The 25,012-nt window shown below is 38.9% G+C and overlaps 1 protein-coding gene across 1 annotated transcript in view; it reads left to right on the top strand.

Annotated features, from left to right (window-relative positions):
- The window catches only part of DENND1B (DENN domain containing 1B), a 144,365-nt gene that overhangs the window by 43,576 nt on the left and 75,777 nt on the right, over nt 1-25,012 (top strand). The window contains exons 4-5 of the mRNA XM_062497729.1: nt 10,627-10,676; nt 18,555-18,674. Of these exons, the coding sequence (XP_062353713.1) occupies nt 10,627-10,676; nt 18,555-18,674 (170 nt within the window). The remainder of the gene's footprint in view (nt 1-10,626; nt 10,677-18,554; nt 18,675-25,012) is intronic.

The following is a 25,012-nucleotide window of genomic DNA, read 5'->3' as shown; positions in this document are numbered from 1 at the left end:
CATAAATGAGGTCACCATGAAAAAGATTATATTCTTTTTATAAAGATTTAAATACCACAAGTTGGTTTTTTTTGGGGTTTGTTGGTTTGTTTTTATATTCTGAAGAAGCAAGCTAAAATCTGTTCCCCGGGTCAAGCTAATGTGTGGAAGCCAGCAGTGAGATTTTGTGTTCCTCTGTGCTCTCTCTTAAGAGAGCAGCAGGAACCCAGGAGGTCCGAGGCTGTTTACACTCCCTCCAAGGCTGCAGGCGTGCTGTTAGGGGATACATCTCACCAGCTTTCTGCATGAGATGGCTTTGTTCTTGTACTCTGATGAGGCACTGAATGCATGCTTCAAATGTTTATGCTAACTAGATAGGTGTTTGCTTTTTGGGATTGTTTTTATCAGGAAATCTTACAAAGGGTTTGTTGATTTTATTGTCTGTGTATTAATAAGTATGATTAATATTTGGTTTCATTGGTATGAGAAAGGAGGAATAAATCTAATAGGATTACTAATTTTCAGTAGTGTTTTTGTCTAAATGGTGCACGTTATATTTAGTTAAGTGATTATTTTCAAACTTGAATCTTTGTGGGAAGCAATTAGCCCTGCTGAGATGATGGCAACGTGGCAATTTTGTACATTGCAAGGGAACTTTATCTGATTAAGATAAAGTGATTTTCTTACTCTGTGTCTGGAAGACATGCTGTTTAAATAATAACAATTATTGGAAAATACTACATGTGTAAGGCAGCAATGCTTTTTGTCTATGCAAATCCTAGCTGATGGATAATTAGCAGGAAAACATTCAGAGGTGTATTTCTAGTTTGTAACTGCACTGTGTGAACAGAAAAGATCTGTTCAGACCTGATAGTGGAACAATTACCCACATAGACATTCTGGGAACACCCAGAATCACCAAGACCCTTACATCATTCAAGATGTGAATATTCCAAGATGCTTTCTCAACCTTTTCTTTGAATTAATCCCAATAGAGACAGAATAAATCTTGGAGACTTTTATTTTTTAAATTTTAAAATTATAGAAGGCCAATACCTAAAACTTGGTATTTCCTTGGAATTTTGAGGACAGGTGGCAACATGAAGTATGTTGTTCTCAGAATTGTGGGAGTTTTGTTTTATAGAGCTTTTAAGTTAAAAATGTTGAACTTGATCAGCATATGGTACTGGCTAACCTCATCTCTACCAGCTCTTTTGTTATCTTGTTATTGTTACAGGTCTTAATGACAGTTGTAAGCCATAGTTCTGGATGCAGGGGTTAGTCCACCCTGGGGAGGAGAGAGGGAAACAGCAGTGTGGATTATGGAAATATGAATTGATCTAAAAAGCAGCTCTCTTGTAACAGAATGGGACTCAAAGAAAGACTGGGGAGAAGCTGGTGAAAAGACGATGGACTATGATGTGAAAATGATCATTTGAATGCTTTTCTTTTCATTCCCAGCTGCTGTGTTCTGGTGAAAAGACACACATTTGTATATCTTAAGGCTGGGTGAAAAAGGGCCAGATGAATGGAATTACTTGTTAGATATGTTTTCATTTTGAATCAAATAAATTATGTGCATTTTAATAGACTGTCTGCATATGTTAGCCATTTTTTAAAATCATACAGCTGTGATATGGGGGGGCTACATTTTGTAGAAGTATTTTTTTTCTCTGTTTGCTCAAATAAGTACAGAATTAATATTTGACTGTCCTTCAGATATTTTGTATCAGCCTATTGAAAATAACTGTTACTGATTTGGCTTATTTCAAAGCCAAATCAGATTCCAGCCTACAGTGATGTGCCAAACCAAAGGAGAAAAAAATAACTGATGTCTGAAGTAGTGATGACAATCATTTGGAACATCTTCCAGGAAGACTGCCAAATTGTCATGTGTGATGTCGCTGTTGATTGACCTCAGCTGCCCTCAGAATATTGCAGTCGAATGTCCCCTAATTCCTTTTTCTGGGATACCTTATACTTTCTCATCTGCTTCCTTAATACCCTCCTTCCATTTCAGTCTTCCATTTGTTGCCTCTGTTTTACCTTCAGCAATGTTTTTGTGTCTGAGGCTTACTCTGCTGCACTTTTAGGAATATCCTATCCTTTTTATATCAGTACTGGATGTAATATTCCAGAACCCTGTGCATGGTTCTTGGCTCTTCTTCTGCCTTTCTTGATGGTAGTTTTCTGCAGAACTGGGAGAGTGTTTGAGGTACATTAATTCACTGTTACTGCTACAGGTATTTGAAGTGTCGCTTCAAATAGTTTGCTGATAGTTTGTTCAATGCTCTTCTGCATATTGCCTATGTTAGCAAATGGTTTGGGGTCAAAGTGCATAATCCACAAGTGATGAAATCAAGGAACCAGGCCAAGAACAAGCCTTGATGGGACTAAAATCAGGAACAGGAGCAGCAATGCAAGGGTGATTATTGGGCTGCAGCTGGAGGGGTCCAGGCTACTTGGTCTGGGATCTTGGACCAGGAATAAGAGAAGGCCTAGCAGTTCCAGGCAGGTCATAAGGAAGGGAAATACGTTGTTCTATCAGAATATAACTATTTCTGGTGCTCATTTCTTCTGTATAAGTTTCCAAGGCACTGTGAACTACCTGGCTGGTAGTTCTACCTTCTCCCCTAAGCAGAGGTGTTGAGTCTGTGGCTTTTGTGTGTTTTTGTGTGCAATCATTAATGAATGTACACTTGGTAATGAGAGATCCACATATGAGAAATCATCTGTCTCTGAGGGTACAGTGCACACTTATCTCTGCCCTTTATCCTTCACTAGGCACTAATGACAGTGATGAGAGAAAATATATTGGGCCAGTGAACACTCACTGCCCCCATTCCTGAATTTCAAATTAAATTTTGGAAGAGGGAAGACTTACTTCAATTGATACAGAAATCCTACTGTAGGAACAGGATTTCTGGTAATTTTTCAGTAAGTGTCATGAATGCTAGGTTTAGATTTATGAGTGTTTTCCCTGAGCATTGGCAGTTTCATTCTTCTGATCAAAGTCAAGGAGCTGAAAATCTTCTTGGCTGTAGCTGCTTGTGCTTGCCGGTGAAAGCTGCCTCCCTCTTGTCTTAGCTGCTTAGTGTTGGCTTATGCTGTATCAGAGGTTGAAGCTAAGATGATTGACTGGGTGCTGAGGTGGCTGACTGATGCTCACATGCAGCAACACCAGCCTGCAATTGTTGCAGGGTAATTGCTGGCAATAAAGCTGCCAGAGGTCTTGAGCAGGGAGCCAGAAGGTCTGGACAGGTTCAGCTATAGGTAAAGTGAATGTACATTGCATATCTTCTAGGGAGAAAGACACCCAGTTGTACGTCCACTGCACTTTATTTTTGGGATGAGCATCTGTCTGCATCAGGTAACACTAGGGGCAAGTGAACACTTTAAATTTATTCTTGTTTGCTTCTTCTCTCTCCCTCTTTTGTCTTCATCTGGAGTTGTTTCATCTTCCTTCCGTTTTTCAACACACTTGATAACATCTGAATTTAGTACTGAAGAACTATTACTGCAAGCAGTTCTTACTGAGCTGCATTGTGATGAAGCTTAGAATGTAACCTCTGCTGAGTCTAAAACATGAAATAAGTGTTTCCTTTATAAAAGCATCATGAATAATTTTTTTTTAAGGGAATTATAATCCTATCTGGTTCCTTAGAAGCTGATTTTCTTTCTTGGTTCCTTTTCTTTTGACTGTGGATTCTTGAAGCCCAAGAAGCTCAGCTGTCACATCATCAGTTTCATTACCCTGTCCAAGGTGGTGTGGTTCCCTGACTTCCCCAGCTGCTGACCCAGCCATGGGAGCCAGCGTGGTCCCACAGGGCTGCACGTGTAGGCACGGGTGAGCCCAGACAAGGGTTTGGCTTTTGGACTACCTCACCTTGTTTATCTGCATAAATCACTCTCTGCTACAGATGCTTTCTCTAAGCGTGGCACTCAAGTTGCTCAAGTTGTTCCTTAATTTATTTACATGATGTTCAAATTTCTGACTACTTCTGAGTTTCTGAATTGCTAGTGAAATCAGAATTCCTTCATGGCCTTTATTCTGTGCAGTCATTTTATGAAATAACCAGTGGGAAGTTGTGATTCTGGGAGAGCATCACCTGGTGTTAAAAGGGAGGTTTGGTGCCCAGTCTGAGTAGGAGCAGTCTGCAGAGCTGGTGCTGGCCTCTCTGTGTACACCAGTACTGGGTATTTACTGGGCAGGCGAGTTGTTCACTAAAAGCGTTGTAGACAAGGGATGGCATCCTACTATTTACAGACAATCTCTGTTTCTGGACTTGTCTTTTAAGTAACTAATGCCATACTTAGTGAGGGAAAAAATACTTGGAATATATTTGGAACAAAATATGCTTGGAATTAAAATTAGTTTGAAATGTATCAAGTTGCATCCGGAGTAGAGTTTGTCATGCTTGAAACGTTACGATTTGTACAGTGTATTTCATTTTCATGCAGATGCAGGTATTCATTATCTGTAGTGTTATTTTTTAGTTAATTTTCCTTTTATAAATAGCCTTTCTTGGTGGCTGAGAAGGAGATCTTGCAAATTAGGAGCCTTTTGACCAGAGTTTCAACTACACTCTACTCATGATATTCAGTGATACTGTTTTGCAGACATTTCTGAGACTGCAGTCTTCACTTTAAAGCAATATATTGAATAGGTAGAGTTTGGTTTATTGCCAGTAGGCTAAGTTCTGTCCCTTGCTATAAGAATTTTCAAAGGTGGAATGAAAAAATAATAGGTAAAACAAACAATTATGAACCATTTTTTCAATTTGCAATTTCTTTGACAGTAATTGTATTTTGACCAGTGAACAAGCAGCATCTGAACAGGATGTGCAGGAGGTTCTCAGCACTGCTGCCAGAGTTGCATCTTAACTGCTGTTGTAAGCAGGGGGAGGTCTGAAGAGGTCTTGAGTAAAACAAGTATTGCTGCCCCCTTAGCTGTGCAGGATGACTCAGGGATTTTAACACAACCTTCAGAGACTTACATATTTGGATTTAGAAAATGATATCTCCTGTAATTCTAGATAAGAGAACTTCTGAGTTGAATTCTCAGATAGTGTTAGAGACATGGAAAGCATTTATTAATAAAAAACTACTTTTCCCCTGCTGCATAGTGATGGAAAGTTGTGTGCCATACATCGGTGCCCTTTCTTCCTTTTTTTTCCTACAAAATGTAATTAATTTTCTTAAAGGTAGTAAATACTTTACCACCTTAAAAGTTAAATATTGCTTACATAGTGATCTCAAGAGTGGAGATAAAAAGGCATATTTCCTGTTTTTCCCAACTCTCTAGTATTGCCTAGGGAATGGCTGAGGGAAAACTATTTTTGTTGTGTGGCATGCTAATATTACACGCATGCTAGAGATATGTGGTGAAGTAATATTTATCTTGTTTTTGTTTGCCTTTCCAGTGGTAGAGGTAGATGGTAACTTTTGAATCTAAATCTATTCTAAGGGAAACTCCCTTTGGGAAGAAGAGCATTGTCAATTTTTATGTTTTTATTATGAGTTCCAGGAAATTAGAAGAGTTTTTCGTTAAGGAGGAAATTTGCAAATGTGTGAACCTTATGTTGGTTTTATTCTGCTATTTGTAACTGAGCTTATTTTAATTGATTCTCTGTATGCTATGCTGAACGCAACTGTCTGAAATAAGCTTAATTTTTGTCTTGTTACATGATGAGATTCAGGAGCAATTAGGCAAATAGAGACTCCAAGAATTTATAATTTAGTAAAATCTTTGAATTTTAAAGCTTGCTCTGTGGTTGTTTAGAAAGTCTTATTCCTCAGTTTTATAGGGCAGTGAGATTAGTCATGCAGGATTAGCTTTCCTTCTTGTGAAGTGCCTTTGAAAGCTGCTGTGAAAGTAGTAAAAAGTGTGCTGCCTGGGCCACCAGCCTTAGTCTGCTCTGCAGGGCAAGAGCATCCTGTAGCATATCTCCAGTTGGAGTGCACCACACCCTGGTCCTTCACTGTTCCGCTCCTTAAGTCTTTTTAAATTCCTTTTGTGTGTATTTAATATGCTGTTGGTCCCAAGTGATGCAGCAACAATCACCTCCACGGTCAGTCACAGGTACAGCTGGGCCTCCACTGCCACCTCCACAAGAGTCACTTGTTGATGTTATTTTTGCTTCTCTTAAGATCTCAAGTTCCTCCCTTTACCTTGTTTAAAGTCTTCCTGTCCTGCTGCCTCATCTATCTGTGCCCTTACCTGTGCCCTTGTTGCTGTGTAGAGCACAAAGTCCCCAGACTAAGCTACTAAAATCTTCAGCTGCCTGTCTGGCATCTTTTCCTGAGGTGAGTAACTGAATGGTGGCCAGGTGGAGGGGACAGGAAGCAGGAACAGGCTGATCTAACTGAAATTCTGTAAGTGATCTCATCCTCCTTTGCAGGTATTCAGCTCCTCATTCATTTTAGACAATGAATGTTTCTCTGAATAAGGTTTTGAAAGATGTAAACACCTTTTAGAGAGCAAAATGTGCTTAAGCATTACTAGCAACTCGGTTCCCCTGAATGTCAGTCATTAGGCTGTAGGGCCTTTCCAGTTGTGGTGTACACGTTAGCCAACAAAATGAGAGTACAAATGGTTCTCAGCAGTGGAGTGGAATTTGTTCTGTGGGTCAAAACAATCTGCGGTTGTAGAAATGTACACGTAGCTCAGTTGAGTGGAATTTTAATCTTGCTTGAATCCATTAGTGACAATTTCTGCTACGTGGTCCAGAATCGCCTTCCTCTTTGCATGTTTGTCAGGGATGTATGAAGTGTTATGTGGCAGCTGTATTGGGATAGAAAGAGCACAGCACTATCTGCAAGTTAGTCTGAAAATTGTTAGCTGAAAAGAGCAGGCCTATTTTTAGGGAGCTGCGATTGCAAAATTTTCTATCTTCTGTGAACAGAAGTGTTGCAGCAGGTGGAGCTTAGAGGACACATCTATGGCTCTGTGTTTTGCCCCCGATGTCACGCAGTTGTGTTGCACCCAGCCTGTGGTGTCACACTGCAAATGGCATGGTGCGATGTGCACGGGACTTTTGTGGGACTGTTCCGTGCATGTGACTAGCAAGCCAATTAGTAATTGCTGTTAGGTAGCAATTTTTCTGTAAAACAGTTTCAGGGAATTCTTCATAATTTGTCTTTAGACCTAGAGGAAAATCGGAAATACCCGAAGGTGAAACTGCTGGAAGTTAACTACTGACTGTGTTTCTTTCCAGACTACCAAGTTATCAGGACATTTTTTCCCACAAAGCTGGCATTTATGAATTCAGAAGCATTTTCTACCACTGTTTACATTGCTTTATAAAACGCTGATGCGCAGAATTAGCTGAGTGGGTACCAAGACAAGCAAGGAACACTAAATAATTCTTACCTTTCAGGCTTCTGTAATATCCTCCCATTGTAGAACCAGTAAGCATGAGCAGACCAAGCTGGAGTTGGACAGTGCAACTGATGAGAAGGAATTAATAAACCATTGCACCATGAGCCTGTGAGATTGCAGGGTTCTGCTGTGCTGTAGGTATAAGTGAAATATTTTTGTAAATACCATTTCTGTCTTTGTTTAAGCTTTTTTCAAGAGAAACAGCATGTCACAGTTTACATAATATTAATTTTATGATCATCTTCTTTCTCTTGGAGTTTGCGTGAGGAATGAAATAGTTATCCTTTAACTTAGCAATTAAACACAATTTTGTATGCACCTGTAGATATTTAGGCAGTGTTTGAAAGCAAATAGATAATACTTTACTTCTGTGAGTTTTTATATTTTTTTTACGTCATCATCATCATCTTTGACCTGTATACACCTTGTTTATGACACAAGGACCATTTCTTAGAGCACTAATACTTTGAGAGCCAGTGGAGAAAATAATCACGGGACATGTGAATCAAACCAGTTCGCTTTCTGAAGACCTGTACAACCTTTTGCCTTCAGAAATAGGTACATCATTTTATCAAGTCGTGAATCTAAAAGACAATGAATAATGTTATTCTTTTTCTGAGAGTGTGTATGTTCGCTCAGGAGGAAGTCCTGGCTGGTTAGGGAACCTTGGAAATGATGACCCATTAGGAGACAGCGCTCCAGTTTTTCCCAGTAGAGAGATTGCTGCAAGTATCAGCTGTAATTGTACACAAATATGTACACAAATGTGAATGTCTGTATAATATAATTTGCATTTTAAATTCATCTTGGAGTATCTTGGGGGCATCTTGTTTTCTTCCATTTTAAAAATCTGAATAGCACCTGTAATTAAGGGAGAAGACTGAGCCCTGGAAGCTAGGTAGGACTTCCATCTATTGATCTGTGTAAACCCAGCTTACGCTGTCAGGGGAGAAGCACTCAACTGCTGAGCTGCTTTGTCGCTGACATAAGCTGAGAGAAGATTTTGAGTGTGTGTGTCTATACTGTTTATACAGCAGTCTATAGACCTGCTGGCTGGTTGAATGTTAAAGAGTGCGGGGGTTTAAAGCTGCGTCCCCCGAGGGATGCCGCTGCCAGTTGGGAAGCGGACGGAGGCCGCTCCGCGGGAGCTGGGCACACGTGTGTGTGCGCGGGGAGGGAGTGCTGGCCTGTCGCTCGGCCCGGGAAACGCTGCAAACACACCCCTCATTTCCAGCTTCTGGAGTCAAAATATTGAACTGATACCTTTGGTTTTTCTTGTTTTTGTTTTCTTTTCCTCGTGCGATAATTTATTCTGGGAGAATACAATGGGGAACGTAAATGAATACATTTCCATGCTCAATTCTGAGTCAGTGCTAAGCTCGCTAGGCAGCAATTAAAATCCTTGTTAGTGAGGAGAAAAATTACTTCCTGTAGTGTGAGAATAGGTGGAGATTTAGAAAAAATAAAATACTATTTATTTGTAACAGGAAAAACAAGCTTTATGAGCATGAAGTGAGAGACTATTTGGAAAGGTTTAGAAAATTTCTGAGTTAAAAGTTTTGCTTAGCCTGTTCTGTTTGCTCTCTTTTGTTTGAGTTTATTATTGTTACTACTTGCATTGTGTGTGCTTGTTCCTGACTGCAGAAATCAAATGCTTACCTGCATTGTTTATATTTTGCTTCTCACTCTTCTGCAGTGGGCACTCAGGGCAGGCAGGATGGTGCTCGAGCAGTTCCTTTTGAAGAGTATTCTATGTACTCCTGTTGTTCTTAATGTTCTTAATAACCTTTCCCAAAACACAGCTGTGGCTCTCATACACTGTGCTAACAAAGTAAAAGTTCTAGTGATTTCTTGAAATCTCTTGTATGACTTGGAAATTTTAAAAACATTGACTTCCTGATTTTGTATCACATGAAGATTTACTGAGGCATATCATATACCCTTAAAATGTTGCAGCCAACATAAGCATGTTGTAGTTACAGGCATTTTTTTCCTGAACTGTTCCTCTCTTGCCGATTAACTTGTGTGAGCTCTTTATATTGTACACTATCCACTGAGCCTGGTGAATGTTTGAAGTAAATAGTCATTGTAGTGTGTAGGAATTTAAATACCCAGTTTCCCCTAATGGGAGTTGACTGTCCAACATGCAGTAAATAGGGTGTTCAGGCTGTAGAGTGCTAACACCTTAAATCAGCTCCTTAAACCCTCATGTGCAGCCCTGGAAATTTGTAATCAGTGTGCTCTTTTCTGAAAACAAATCTTGTGGGCCAGCTTGAAGTACAGGTCTGTTGGGCTGCTACAAAAAAGGAATTCTGCAGCTTTGACTAAATGTGTTGATGTTAACTGTCTCTTCTTGCTGAAGCATTTCACAGGGGGTTTGTTTTCCCAGTTGGGAGCAAGGAAATAAAACCTATTTTCTAGGCTCTTGTAAAGTCGTTGTTTAATATTTGCTGCTAAATGATCTGATAATTCACTTTTTTTTTTTTTTAGAAAAACGTTAACTAGTTTGAGAGCATTTTTATATTTTAATTAACACATTTTATTTGCCACTAAACAGCTTCTTAAATAAAATTCTGCACAAAAGAGAGACATTATCCTTTCATACTGTGGTATGAATGTAGATCTGGTAGATTTTTACCCCTCTCCCTCCCCCTTCCTTTATTAATAGCAAAGCTTGCTTGTGAAACCCAAAGGGTTAATCATATAAATTTCTGCATTGGACCAGTAGGTGATTTCCAGCATTTTCAGAATTTGACTATGGAACATATATGGAGTTGTTATACCTCTCTGTAATTCATTCTGCTGCCAACTTCATTCCCTTTTCTCTGCCTGCATTTTAATTGAAACAACATTTGTATTTTTGAGCCAGGATCTGTCAGAAGTCCCTGTGGCTAGTCTGTGGTACAAGTAGCAGCAGACGTGGCTTACCCATATGGTGTGGTGCTTCTTGTAAAATCCATATGGCCTTGTTGAAGGGAATCCCAGCGGGGATGTGAAGGGTGTTAATACCCTTCAGGCCAGGCCTTTCCCTCCTGGGGCTTCTATGGCATTGTCTTTGCAATCTGCCAAAGCACAAACCTAATTCCTTTTTAATAATCAATTATTTCAGTCCAGGAACGTGTGCTGTATTTTTTGTAATCATATATTCCTTGAACTTACTATTTGTAATGAGTATTTTTGGCCCTTTTTTTTTTTTTAAAAAAGCAAGCCTTTCAAATGCCTTTTCAAAAAACCCCTAAATTCATTTCTTTTGCTTGCATTTTCAGGAAGTGCTGAACAGTGTTCCAAAGTTCTGCTTTCCTTTTGACGTTGAAAGGTATGTGCTGCAGTAATAATTTATTTAAAAATGTTGCATATAAAATTATTTTAGCATAATTACGGGCAAGGATTTAAAGATAAGACAAATGTAATGTGCTCTCTAAACTTGCACCTGCAGATGAGAAAACGTACCCCTTGTTGAAGTGAGAATGAAGTCACTAGTGGAAACTATCACAGCAAAACGTAATCCTTACAGAATTTTAGGAATATCTCTGTCCAGGTAGAGCTGCATTCCAGCTCCCAGTTTTGTCCATTGTAGTTGTGAACACCATCTGTGTTAGTATAAGGATATAACACAGTTTCCTTCCAGCAGCAAGCTTCATTAAAAATGTTACGGTGCACCAGGATATAAAAACTCACCAAGCAGTACAGAAAACGTGTTGTTAAGAGTTCAAAGAAATTAAGACTTTAATTACATGGAAGTAGCTGAATATGCAATTGATTTTTCTCAGAGAAGAATCAAGACCATTATTTATAATTAATTAGTCCTTACCTTTCTCGTATCAGTTATAGTCTGGCTTTCATATAATGCTGCCAGTCATTTAAGCTGTTCATGTAAAATGTTTTTATTAATGAAAATATTTATTTGGGCTTGTCAAAATGATTAATGGTAATTTATTTGATAGATTGAACTCACTCGGTTTGGAAAACCCATATTGTCCAAATTGGCAAAGATTGAATTAAAAGCTTGATTTGCATAATTAATGAAAGATACACCCAGGTAATGTGCAGGCTGAGCCAATTTCAGAACAACATGGGCATCAGTTGTAGATGGTGAGTTGGAGATGAGAAGCATCTATCAGATGCAAGAAGCTGCTGTCAGTAGAGGAAAAGCTGGTGTGTGTAGAGAGGATATAAGAGTCAATGTAACAAAAAGCACTGGCAGAATAAAGATCTTTATAAATACAGTTTCCTTGAAGTAAACTAGGCTTATTTAGTCTTTTATAGCTGAATTTAATTAAGTTGTTTGGGTTTTGAACTGGTTAAGCTCACTGTCCTTTAAGCTGTTTTAATGACTTAACTAATGTGGTTGTCAGTGCTGGCTTTAAAGCATTAAAGTCTTTAATGTGCTTAAGATATGTACAGAATTCCCTTAAAATTGGCAATGAAGATGAATAATGGAAATAAAATTTGAGGATAACAGAAAAAGGTGAGGTTCTGTTGCTGCCATCCAGTGGCAAGAAGATAATCAGTGGCAGTGAATAATTATTTTCAAGTAAGTTCTTACCTTAACTATTTCTCTTGAACCATTCAGAAGGCACTTAGCTGCTTGTATGAGGAGGATGAACTTAATAAACTGTGGGAATACTTGAATTTATAGCATAGCTAAGTATGTATTTTAGCTGATTATCTGAAGGGGTAAAAAACAAAAGAAAAAGGGACAAAAAAGGAAAAAGTTAAATGAAGTCTGTTGTTTGTTAACACCCCCTGTGCCCTCTCCCCAGAGATGCCTTTTGCCTCACGCTTGACTGTAAAGCATAGTTCTCAAAGATGCAAAATTTCTACAAATTCCACAGAACTTGTCAGCTGGACAGGGTTCCTGGGAGGTGGGGTTGTGCTGGGAGGAGTGAGGCTGCTCAGTCTGGGCTGCAGACTGCTCAGGCAGCGCCGCTGTGTCTCTAGAACAGCCCCCAGCTCTGGGGGATTGGAGGGAGCCAAAGGCAAGGTGGGACCATGGGGGTGTGACAGCACAGACAGGAGGGCACAGCTATTGTGGAGCAAAGGACACATATGCTGGGAGCTCATTCAGGAGAGTGGGCACTGTTACTGGTGAATTATTTGTGTCAACAACTTACTGGCTGCATGATGTATGTGCTTGCCGTTTTCTACTCAGCTCAAGCATTTTCTGTAGTGAGCGACACACCTTACCAGTTGTTTTAAACAAAACCAGTTTTGTTCTGCTTTCTCAGTTGAATTATTTTTAGTTTGAAATTTGGAGGGCTTTTATAAGGCTTTTGGAGGCTCTTTTTATAGGGCTTTCTTCCACTGGACATTTAAGCTCTTACAATCATTTTAGTGCTTTCCCTTGTCTGATGGAGATATATATATATATATGAATATAGTTTCCCCCTTGTATATAGGATCATGATAGATGGTACACCTAATACTCCCAAGTATTTTACAAGCAGTTTCAGTGACAATTTCTGTACAGAAACAATTTGAACTGAAATAGAAAACATCTATTTCATTCATTGAGCATATTGTACAGCAGAGAGCATGGCTTCTCAGCCTTTAGTATATGTATGTTTATAGACATACATGTAGTATGGATATATTTATGTATATTAAATACTTCAAGCATTGTCTGAGCCTATTAAGAGCTTGAAATTACTAGTGTAAAAGTAACAACTTTCACTGATTCTCCTGACCAAGATACTTAAAAAATGTGACTGTTCTATAGATTGCTTCTGGGTTTCTACTAAACAGCAGAGTTATAGATAATGGAATATTAATTCTGTTATCTAGCTGAACAAAACTAAACAAAGTAGGAAATCTATGTTCTTCAAATTATGGAGAAATGAAAGTTAAAGGACCAGTAGATCATTGTCATCTGTTTTCTTTCAAGTCACCTTTATTAATTACTTAAGGAATTGAAAAAGGAAAAAAATGAGAAATGAGAACATGTATTTGATTTTCTTTTATCCCCTATTCTGCAATAATCCTAGAGATCCAGATTTGGTTCTGACTATTTGGTGCTGCTTGTATCATCTCACCAAGCATACTTTATGCAGATGTCATAAATAACTGTACACTCTGCACTCTAATTATCAAAAGTATGTACTGTGAATGGTAGTTAAAAATCGAGAGGTAAGTCCCATTAAATTATAACTGAAAGTCAGGCCAAAAGAGGCACAATGGTGTTAAAAAAAAAATAATTCTTAGACTGTGACTTAAACTTTGAGTTTTATAGAAATTTTTTTATGGAAAACAAACAAATAATTTTGTTATTTCTAGTTATGGCTTACATTTTATTTTAAGGGATTAAGAGGTTAATTACATCATAGAAGTTCTTGAGCATTTGCTCCAAGTACCTATGTCTCTTTATGTGAATAAATTATTTTATATTTAATAATGGCACAATTGTATAGCATTCTAACAGTTTGCATGTATGTATTTACAAAGAAAGACCCTTTTCTTTGGTAGTCAGTTTGCTTCTTTTTGTACAGTCTAGGAAGATTTAACAGTTGAGGACAGAGATTTTTGACTTCTTTTAACATTTGCTAGAGTAATATTAACGCTTCAGACAAAACCATTTTGTCCTCTCTGGTTGCTTCCTCTGTGCAAATCCTGCATGGCTTGCTTCATCTTTCTTTCTCCAGCAGTCTTTTGTATTTTCCCTCTCAGCCCAGAGCTCAGGTGTAGCTTTGCAGGGTCCCTACCTCAATCTCCACGTCCATCATGTAGCTGGGTGATGACTAGTGAGGATGCAGCTTCTCTTGTTCCTCTGGAGCCATTTCAGGTTCAGTCTGAAGTTGTGTTACGTCACTGCTTGACCCTTCATTTTTATCTGTGCTTTGAGTCTCTGCCATTTCTCTCCACCATAAGCACTTCCCTTGCTCCTTTCATTCTTCAGTCTTTTCCCTTTCAGGATGCACTTCTCCTGCTGATTGTGAAGCACACAAGCCTCTTTTAGATGCTCTTTAGGCAACTGCCTGTAGGATCAGCATGGAGACAGTGATGTGTACCTCATTAATTCCCCCACGGTGCTCACCCAGTCCCTGGGAACTGTTGGATTTTGGAGAATAATCAATGGTACTGCTGCTGCTGTAGAGGATTTCTCCTTAGCAGCAGAATGTCACTCAAGTATGGGAATTACCATGCAGGTTATTTAACTCATCATCTTTTAGGTTGAGTGAGTAATGATGGCAGGATTGACATCACTGTCACTCTCCTGCTTGTGGCTAATGCTGTTTCTGTTGGTATTTGTGCTAAAAGTCTGTGCAGAAACACACATATCATGAAGCAAAGTGCAAAGCAATGCCTTGAAATCACTGGATTTGCAGATCTTGTGAAAGGCAGTTGTAAAAATTGCTCAAAAATTTTGCCTTCATAGTAAATAGTTGAAAATGAAAAGTAAATGATCATGAAAGTATTTCAAGCTGTACAGGTGAAGATAAATAAACTGTAGCATTTCGTGTACCCTTCAGGCACTGCAGTCAGTTTGCAAGGGGGGTTGCAAACTCAGAAATGTAGCAACATTTCTGGGAAACTGAGTTCTTTGCATCTTGTGATCTCACTGCATTGTGGCACATGTTTGTGTAATAGTGAATGTGTGTGTGAGAGACAGTGTAAGGACAGGCTGCAGTGTGTGTTGTGAGGAGTGTAACTGTTGATTTCAAACAGGGTTTGTTTGGTTTCTCTGTGTGTGCGGAAGTGCACCTGTCTGAGAGGAAACCTGGGAATGCCAAGGGAGCTGCCGTGTGCTCCCATAGACCCTTGGCCAGGTGTGCTGGTCAGGGCCCTGAGACAGAGCTTCTAGACAGGCTTCTGCTGCAACTGAAATATTCCCAGTGAGACTCTTTACTCAGTGGTTGTGGTTTCTTTTAATGCTTTTGTTGTTTTGAAAATGTAACCCCATTAATAAGCTAACTGTGCTTTTTATTTGTGGGGACTTTCTTACTTCATGGTGGCGTTGTCCATTTTCATATCTTCTGCAGCTTTTGTCCTGTTGGGAGGCAGAGCTCAAAGCAGATAGCTTGGTTGGAACAGAGGAGCTCTCCACACAGGGAGCCTGAGCTGTGGACTTGTGGATCCCAGAATGGGCCTGGAAGTGAAGAAAGTAGTTCCTGAAGCTTAGATTAGGGGTTAGCAATTAGCTGAAGGAGAATACCCAACCTAGCGTTACTGTCTCTCCATCAGCTTGTACCACCAACTTAACATCTGGTTTTCAAATTCCTGCTTGAAACAGTTTCTATTCTGTTCCTTGATTAGGGGGAAATTAGGGTGACTGGTGGGTTTGGTTTTCCCTATCATTTTGGGAGTTGTAATACATGTGAAACTTCCAGGTTTAAGTAGCAGCCACCAAAGCTTCAGTCACAACTGTGTATATTAGTTACATTGGTCAAGGGCATGTACGTGATATTTTATAAGTAACTATGACATTATGATGTGTTTTTAAAAGAAACTAGAAATCTCTGTGCTCATCTATAATGTTTTAAATCTTTTGAAACTCTTCAAAAATTTCCAAAATTTGAAGAAAAAAATAATATCGAACATCTGCTCTATCCTAACAAAATAATTTGGAAGAAGAGCTGTTTTTATGGAGAGCAAAGGTAGATATGCTGTTTTTTGTTTGAAGGAGAGATTCGGTTCCTGCCTTAATCAACTCTCTCAAGGCTCCCTTAAAATGAGGCCTGAGCAATGGCCATAGTGTAAACAAAAATCTTGAAAATTGCTCTTTATCTACTCCATGGGTACTAAAGAGCCTTTTCTGTATTGTGTAGGTACACAGAAAATTTTAAAACCTATTTTTATTTCTGTAGTGAACTGTAATAACCCTGAAAGAGCCCATTGTAGTCTGCAGGGTTAATAAGAATTTACACACATTCTTCATTATTAGTGATTTATTGTTGTTGAACTAACATTAAAAGTAAGCATGCAGGGCAAGAGTTGAAAGTGAGTCAAAAGCAAGGCAGAGGAATGAGTGAGGAGAATGTCAGCACTGGTTGGGAACGATTTGTGCCTGCTCTCCCCTTGCAAGTGAGCAGATCATGCTCTCTCCAAACTGCCCACTAGACCAGCATTCTGCAGAAAGGCTTTGCAGCTGGGTTACTTGATCTTGTGCTCCAGTAAAAAGTCTGGATAACATTTTGTTGAGGAATTTCTGGTAAATAATAATTTCATTTTATCTGTGCTGATTTTCATGCTAAGAAAAAGCTTGAGAGGCATCAACGCTCTGGTCCAGGTAGCAAGGCCAGGAGCTGCTGCCTGGTTCTGGAGGGGAGACTTGATTTCTGAACAAACTGAATGTGCTGCAGTGAAACAGAGAGGCACAAACCCCAAGTCACTTGGCCAGTATTTGTCTGCATGATGGAGCATGCCACGTGTTGAAACTGTAATGCTAGCACTTGTGGAATGTTTGATGTATCTGGTTTATACATTGTGGTCATCTATCGATTGAAATCCCCAATTATCATTTGTGTTCCATGGTAAGGCTTACATATAGTCAGTTTTAATTCTGCTGAAGAGGAGTGGAAAAACAGGCATCCTTGCTGCCCCCACATCTTAAATGGAGCTCCCAAATTAGAAACCCAGAATTAATTCAGTATTTTAAACTGAAAAGAAAATGTAGTCCAGATGGATGGTCGGTCACTGGCTTCTGTTAGCTGTTCTTTTGAAGCAAACGGGACCAAATGCAAACTTTTGGATTCTTGTGGAAATTCAGTTTTAGCCTTGGAGTGTTTCTCATATTAAAAATCTGGGACTTGCTGCTCACATCTCTTCCTAAACTGTGTGAGAAGCAGTTTTCAAGCTGGGCCACTTTTACACTGAATGTCAAAACATGGAGTTGCCTCTCTTAAAGAAGCAAGGGTAAGATTGCAATTTGGAGGTGGTGAGATGGCATTGGGAATGCTTCCCACCTAGTTCATAACTTGGCTGGGCTATTTTTTATAGAAAATATCAGAATTTAAATCTCATTTTTAAAGTGACCCTGTGTGTACAGACATTTTGCCTGACATAGTTGTCCACAGTAGATTAAAACCAGTTTGGATTAACGTAGTTGTGCACAGAGCCTCCAGCCTGACCCTGGTGTAAGGAGAAGCCAGGCCTGGCTGCTGGGAGCTCCAAGCCTTGGAGTGGGACATGGCCGAGCAGAGACTGGGGCAGAGGCAGCCGAGGTCCCTGCTCGGAGCATTTCCAGTGCTCCCACTGAGAGATGCTGCTGGGTTCCTGTGAGAGCCCAGGGCGAGCCGGGGTGCTGGAACCACACACTCTTTTCATGGCAGTCTGTCTCTGCAGAAAGGGCAGACTGCAGAGAAAACTGCAGGGTTGGCAGGGAAGCAGTGGGGCCTGGTTTTTGATGGCTCTGTGATGCAGTGTGTAGCATCCCAGCTACCCAGAACCTGAGCAAGCAGGGACTGAGAACAAGCCATTGAGTATTCACAGTGTTTAAAGAGAGCATGGGTTGTTCCAGGCTGTTGAAGGCAACCAAGGAAAGTGCTTGTTTTAATGATTTGAGTTTAATTACCTAATGAAAGAAAGTCCCATTAATTATGGGTGATTATATTGGGCTAAGTGTATCTTCTAGTGTTGTATGGTCAGCACAGGCTTTTGGATCATCCTAGTCACTTTATATTCATGAGGAGCTAAACCAAACTGGAAAGAGTGGGAGGCTCTACAGGCTGGTTAGTGGTACCACTCAGCTAATCTTTAAACCTTTGTCATGCACGTGTTAAACAATATAAAATCCCTGTGTCCTATGTAGCTTCTCTTGTCCTTTGATCGACTGCTACTTTCTTTTTCCCTAGGAGGGATATTTTCTAGATGTTATTTTGCTGGAGATTTAAAAAACCCAAACACACCAGCAAAACCACAACCCCCCGCCCCATATTGCAAGGGATAAATTAAAAAAAAATAAATTTGTGCTCTCTGACAGGTAGACTGAGGTCTGTGATGATTTTCAGCTTCTTTGGGAATTAATTTTCAGCATGGTCATCTAAGATTGAACCAGAAATGGCAGGCATTGATCATTACTAGCAGGTTCTTAGGTATTCTGCTGTAGAAGATTGTGTAAGAATTGGAAAAGAACAGCGGACTATAGAATCGTGTTGAGGATTATAGTGAGGATTGAGCATGAAAATACTTGAGACCAGTGGCTTAAATGCTCATGCTTTATGTGATTTAATGTTTTATGCTCTGTATCTGTTTTTTTCAGGGTGTCCCAAAACCAAGTAGGACAGCATTTCACCTTTGTGCTCACCGACATTGAAAGTAAGCAAAGGTTTGGATTCTGCCGTTTGACGTCCGGAGGCAAGGTCTGCCTCTGTATTCTAAGGTAAGGTGGTACAAGAAAAATTGAGTCAATGAGTGAATATAAAAGATACAAGTAAAAAATATCTTTTACAAAGTCTCTGCTAATGTGGTTAACTTAATCAGATATTGCTTTTCTATGGGAGTGTTACCGTTGCTTGCACATAAAAAGTGGCCCCATATGATGGTATTCTGTGAAGCAAAGTAATTTTATTTAAATAACATGAAATATCTCCTTAAAAGCAGAGAAAAGTACATTACAGCCTTAGAGGGCTTGGACTGTTATGTGGATATTTTTACTTTCTAATCTGATCTTTGACAAGCACTCTGTCAATTCAACAATAAAGTGCATTGTTCTGTATTTCTTGGAATACAGTCCTTTGAAAGGAGATTTTTGGGTGTCTCTCCCAAGTTCTTTGCCTAGACTGTATCGAGTATAAAAAACACCAGATCCAGAGAATTCACAAGGTAAGAGTATGTTGTTTTGTTGCAGAGGAGATGCTGATGTTGGGGAGAGTGACCCCAAAAATACTTTGTTTCTCCCTATGCTTTTTCTTTCTTCTCTCTTAAGATAATTGTTTTGGTAACAAAAAAATTGTCTAGCTGTACTAAAGCAATTTTAATGAAATTAAAGGCAGAGTGATCTCATTAAAAGACAAATTTGTAACTTCGATTAAGAGCCTAGCAGCCTGCAAGCTCCATAGTGGAAATGTTAATATCCAGTTCAGTAGCAAATAGAACAAAATTGAATTTAAATTGCTTTTAAAGCAAGAATATGGACAAACACAAGAGAGGAGGAGCCAAATGCATTGGCAGCAAAGGGGAAAGAGAGAATTTTGGAGACTAGGGTAGGAAGAATATGGAGAAAAGCTGGTTCTCATGTATTTGGACAACATAGAAATCAGGTAGTCCTGAGGGGGTGTCATTAGGATAGAACATGTGAGTTAGGGAGAAAAAACCAACATCAGCTTGTAAAGGATTATCAGTAAAAGGACACAGGTGAAAAAATGACCAGCCAATATAGAGACTTGTAGATCAGTGCTTAATATTATTGGAAAGAGCACATAAAGATTGTAATGAACTTTTAAACAGATGCCAAGCTGATGTTGAGAGCCAGTACACTGGATGTTTTTTGGCAAGTAATTTTAAAAGAAATGTTTGCTCTAAATACTGCAAAGAAAAAATGCTACCATACAATGAAAGTAGCAAAAAGGAAATATTTTATTCTGGAAATTAATTTACTTTCTGGGATCTTTCAAATATGTCTTCAGTATTACTTCAGAAGGATTTAAGTCTTAGGCTTTTGGAATGTATAATATTTCACCATTTTCTCTGTGATACCTTTTTTAATGTAACCTCTTAAAGCCCAGAGTGAGAATATATGTATATGCTTTTAGCTATTTTCTCTGAGTTAATCTTCCCTCATCAAGCTAGAAACAATTTTTTTGCATTGTTTGTGTGGCTGTAACAACATTAATCAGGTATGCACACTCAAGTACATTTACGTACTGAATGGAGTGCTGCAAAGCAAAGGATGTAAATTCTCAGCTGGTGTAAACTGGGTATTTCTTTTAACATTTCCCCATGGACGTGAATCAGCTAAAGATTAGTCAATGGTCTGTTACTTGGTAGAAATAAGTAGGAAAATGAAAAGTGGCAAGCTATAATTTTTCACTGAACCATATCCAAAGCATTGCTTTTATTGCTTTTATTGTGACAATTTCAAATTTACGATGCACAGCTGAATGCATAACAGCAATAACTTCATAGCATTGTACTTGTAGCTGGGTAGTTTGCTTATCTCCAGACTGTGTGTGTGTGCTGTGTTGTGTTTAACTCAGGTGGAAGGAATGCATCACTATTTCCATCTGATGTGTTCTAGTAGCCAGCCTGGTTTTTGCTCTGAATCCCGAGATTCATTAGAAGTGACCAAGTGAAAGAAGACTCACTAAGCAGATTTCTTTGGGCATTTTATTTATCTTTCCTTTGCATGTGCTTTATCTTATATTAGCCAAAATGAATAAAAATGAGAATGCTGTCTTTATATTTAAAGAATGTATATGCGTGTTGAACCTCACTTTTGTCCGTGTATCAAAATGAAACCTAAAATGATATTTGCTGTGTGTATACACATGATGGCTGATGTATGGGCAGTTCAGACTACTTGTTCATCATGTGTGTGCAAAATAGCCATGGACTTTTACATAAACACACAGGTGTACAGAAATGCCGTGTCAAACTGCCATCTCCATGTGCACGTGGATGTAGCCCCTCAGACAAGAGGACTATAATAAAATTGCTGACTGAGGCTTTTACAATGGCAATTACAGATAGTCAAAGGCAGAAAACCTAGTTGAATTGTCATAAATAACTGAAATGTAACTAAAAATCTCTACAGAGCAGGAACAAGCCAGTGTAAGTGATTGGAAGGAAATACTGTAGAGATTTGGGTAGGCTGATGAGTGGGGAGCAGGACACAGCTTTTCCCTTGTGCATGTTGTTTGTGGATAGTACCAAGCCACGTGTTAACCTGTGCCAGGGCTTCTAAAGAGAGAGAATTTCAACTGCTGAGTAGGATTCTTAACTGAAAGCTGAAGTAAAGGCTGCTTGTCCTCAGGTTTTACATCAGCAACTTAAAGCTGCATGTGAGATTAAAGTCTTGTCTATGGGACTTCGCTCTATAATTCATTCTTCATCTGAAACATTAATTAAAGGAGATTATCTCTGAATTTGCAGCCACATGGTCCTACTTTAAACTGGATAGTTTGAAGCAGAAAATATACTCGTACATATAAAATTCCACTGTAAGTTTTATGGAGTTTTTTTGCGGTTTGTATACACGTGTATGAATTGTGTAAATAGGATTTTCTTCCAAATCAGAATGTATTGTTCAAATGCTTTCTGTGTTTATAAAATGAAATAAAAGTGTCCCAAGGTAGCTTTCTCAGGCATTTTTGTTCAAAGAACTTAATTGTGGTATTGTATTGCCTGGAATGAATGTGCAGAGTATGACTGCAGTTGCCAAATTCAAAGTGCTAAACCATAGTAAGATGAGAAATAACTCTTGGTAGATTCGCCAGAAATGCTGTTTGATTCCTTTGCAAGTTTTTTTTAATTTAGTGCTTTTCATTAAGCTGCATGGCTACTTCGTGAAGCCCTCGGTGTGAATCCTGCTGTGTCACCTCCTCCCTCTCCACCAACTGTTGAGCTAATGCAGCCGTGTAAGACAAGGGATGCACAGCAGGCATATTGTAAACCACCTTATTGAGTTCATATCCTATACTGGATCTTTTCTCCTAGTTTTACTTTTCCTATTTTTGGGTAATAGTTTTGCTAGTTGAGGTTTGAAGTAGCACAGTAGAAACTTCAGTGTCTGCTTTTGAATAATAGTAGCAGATTTAATTCTTCTGGGTTTTGTTTCTAAGGATCACTGCTGCTTGCAGTGGAAATAATAGTCTCTGGGTTTACACGAAATTGATTTTGAATTACCTGAACGGTTTTAGTACAAAGTACAAATAATTTGAAACTTTTGATGGACTCTGAGGTTGACCTTAGGTATGTAAAGGAACACAAAATGCATCATTAAAATGCTTAGTCTTAGTTTTCATTAATTTTATGACTGTAAAATTGTCACCTGCATTTCCAAATGAAATGCTCTAATAAGGAAGACAGGTTTATGTGGTAAGGCTTTGTAGTTCTTCAGTTCAGACCATGCTTGAAAGTTTTTCACTCTTCCTTTAGGCAAATCCCTTAGAAGCAGAATGTTTCAATTTTACACATTTTGTGTCAATTTTCCAGACAGAAAAGTGGCCCCTAGACATTAGACATTTAGCTACGGAAAGGCAGTTTCCTTAGTTTTATTTGATTACTAAAAGTTAGATTCCTGCTGATAGTTCAAGACTGTTAGTGGTTACCTGACTATTTGACAGAAAACATTTCCTCTCCTTTGTGTAACCTTTGACTCATGAATGTAAAAGTTTTATCAGAGCTGTAGTAGAAGCACTAGTGAGGTGGAAGTCTACTTATGGCAACAAGGGTTGTGCGTGACTTTGAATAAAAGTCTGAACTCCTGCCTTGTGGCTCATTTGGATTAAGAGAAAATGCTAAGTATGTTTTTAATTAGCCATGAAGTATCTTGGTCTCTTGCTTTTGTGACAGACAGGGGCTGTACTTTTGAATAAAGACCCCTATCTCCATCAGGTAATATGTATCTATTAATATTGTCTGTTTTTATGTTTCTCGTATTTATGGAAGAAAGATTTAGAGAAATCATTGTATGATTTTGGATGTTGTTCTATGTTTGTCTTACATGTTTGCTTTTCAAACAGTTATTGATTGTAAATTGAGGAATGAAAGGACAATGGCTACAATTAAAGAAAAATAAGAGACCAGTAACGATTTCATAAATTAAGAACTGAAATTAATTTAGGCTTCCAAATACATTAAAATTGAACATTATAGGCCTGATTTTCCTCTACTTTCTCTACTGTGAAGGGACTTCATTGATAACCTTCAGATGTTTTCATAAGACAGCTAATTAATTATGAAATATACTGACTGTTCATAAATAATATTATGAATACAGATATGGTGGTGAGGTTTCTCTGGTAATGGACTTTATTTTTTTTTTTTTTTTTTTTTGTTATTAAGGTACATACCAGTGTGTACCATAACACATGAAGGTACACATTAGTAAGGTACATATCAGTGTGCCAGATCTGAGTTAGGAAGAGTAATATATTACTTGTCTCCTCTGTTAAATTCAGCCACTTAAAAACTATGTGTTTCAGATAATGCAATTCTGTACTGACTTGCAAAAAAAAAAAATAATTGCCCAACTAACAGATGTTCATGGGCATTGTGTGCTGGATTAATTTTCTGTTCATAGACTAGTTCTACTCTGCTAGCAAAGATTAAATAATTTTGCAAGATTTGTTAACAGGACAAACTAAGAAGATCCTTTGACACAAAATGCTTGTGGATTTTAGCTGTCATACAAACAAATGCCAAGCAAGTGAATGAGGCCAAGTGTCCAAGGGTGCTGTCCTTGTGTCACAACGGCCCCATGCAGTATTCCAGGCTGGGCAGAGCGATTGGAAAGCTGCCTGATGGAAAAGGACTTGGGAGTGCTGGCTGACAGTGGCTGAACAAGAGCCAGATGGGCACAGGTGGCCGAGAAGGCCAAGGGCATCCTGCTTGGATCAGGAATAGTGTGGCCAGCAGGACCAGGACAGGGATCGTCCCCCTGAACTGGGCACTGGTGAGGCAGCACCTCAAACTTTGTGTTTGGATTTGGGCTACTCACTTCAGGAAGGACATTGAGGGTCTGGAGAGTGTCCAGAGAAGGGCAATGGAGCTGAGGAAGGGTCTGGAGCACAGGCCTGACGAGAAGCAAATGAGGGAGTTGGGGGTGTTTAGCCCAGAGAAAAGGATGCTCAGGGGTGACCTTAGGGCTTTTCGTAACCACCTGACAGGAGGGTGTAGCAAGTGGGTGTTGGGATCTCTGCTGGGTAATAAGTCATGGGACGAGAGGAAATGGCCTCGAGTTGTACCAGGGGAGGTTTAGATTGGATATTAGGAAAAGTTTTTTCATGGGAAGGGTTGTTGAGCACTGGAACAGGCTGCTCAGGGAGGTGGTAGATTCACCATCCCTGGAGGGATTTAAAAGGCAGGTAGATGTGGTGTGTGGGACATGGTTTGCTGGTAGATTTGGCAACGCTGAGTTCATTGTTTGACTCAATGGTCTTGCAGTATTTTCCAACCTACAGGATTGTATGATTCCATATACAATTCTTTGTCCAATATGATATACTGGATAAAGATGTAAAGCCTATATCATCCAGTGTTTATCTATGAATAATTCTGTTTACTGGAGTAGTCCAAATCAAATAGGATTATTGTAATTCCAAAATTAGACTATGATAAAAGAGGACAAAGGTGTTACTTGACAGCCTTGAGGATTTAACAAATTGTAAAGAGCTTGTACTTGGTCTTTGAGTTGAGAATCTAAAAAAACCACCTGATGGTGCCTTTATGATGAGCAAACACAACTGTGTTCACTTATGAATGCAGAGATGCATTGTATATGCATACATGCAAATGCACTCTTCATTGTTTATGAAAAAAACAGATATTATCATTCTTTATTATGCTGAATTAATTACAATTAGCAAATACATAAAAGAAAAATATAAAGGGAACTTTTTTGCTTTTCAGTAAGTATTTGTAATGTTTTGTTGAAGAACGTGATAATTAGAAATATCAACAAAAGCTTTTGTAATTAGGATGTACTACTGAAAAACTGAAGATTATGTAGAAAAAAAGCAGAGGACAGGTTCTGGCAGCCTTTGGTTTCATGCCATA

Source organism: Cinclus cinclus, chromosome 8 (genome assembly GCF_963662255.1).
Source record: "Cinclus cinclus chromosome 8, bCinCin1.1, whole genome shotgun sequence".
Taxonomy (NCBI): Eukaryota; Metazoa; Chordata; class Aves; order Passeriformes; family Cinclidae; genus Cinclus; species Cinclus cinclus.
This window is presented reverse-complemented; position numbering and strand designations above follow the sequence as displayed.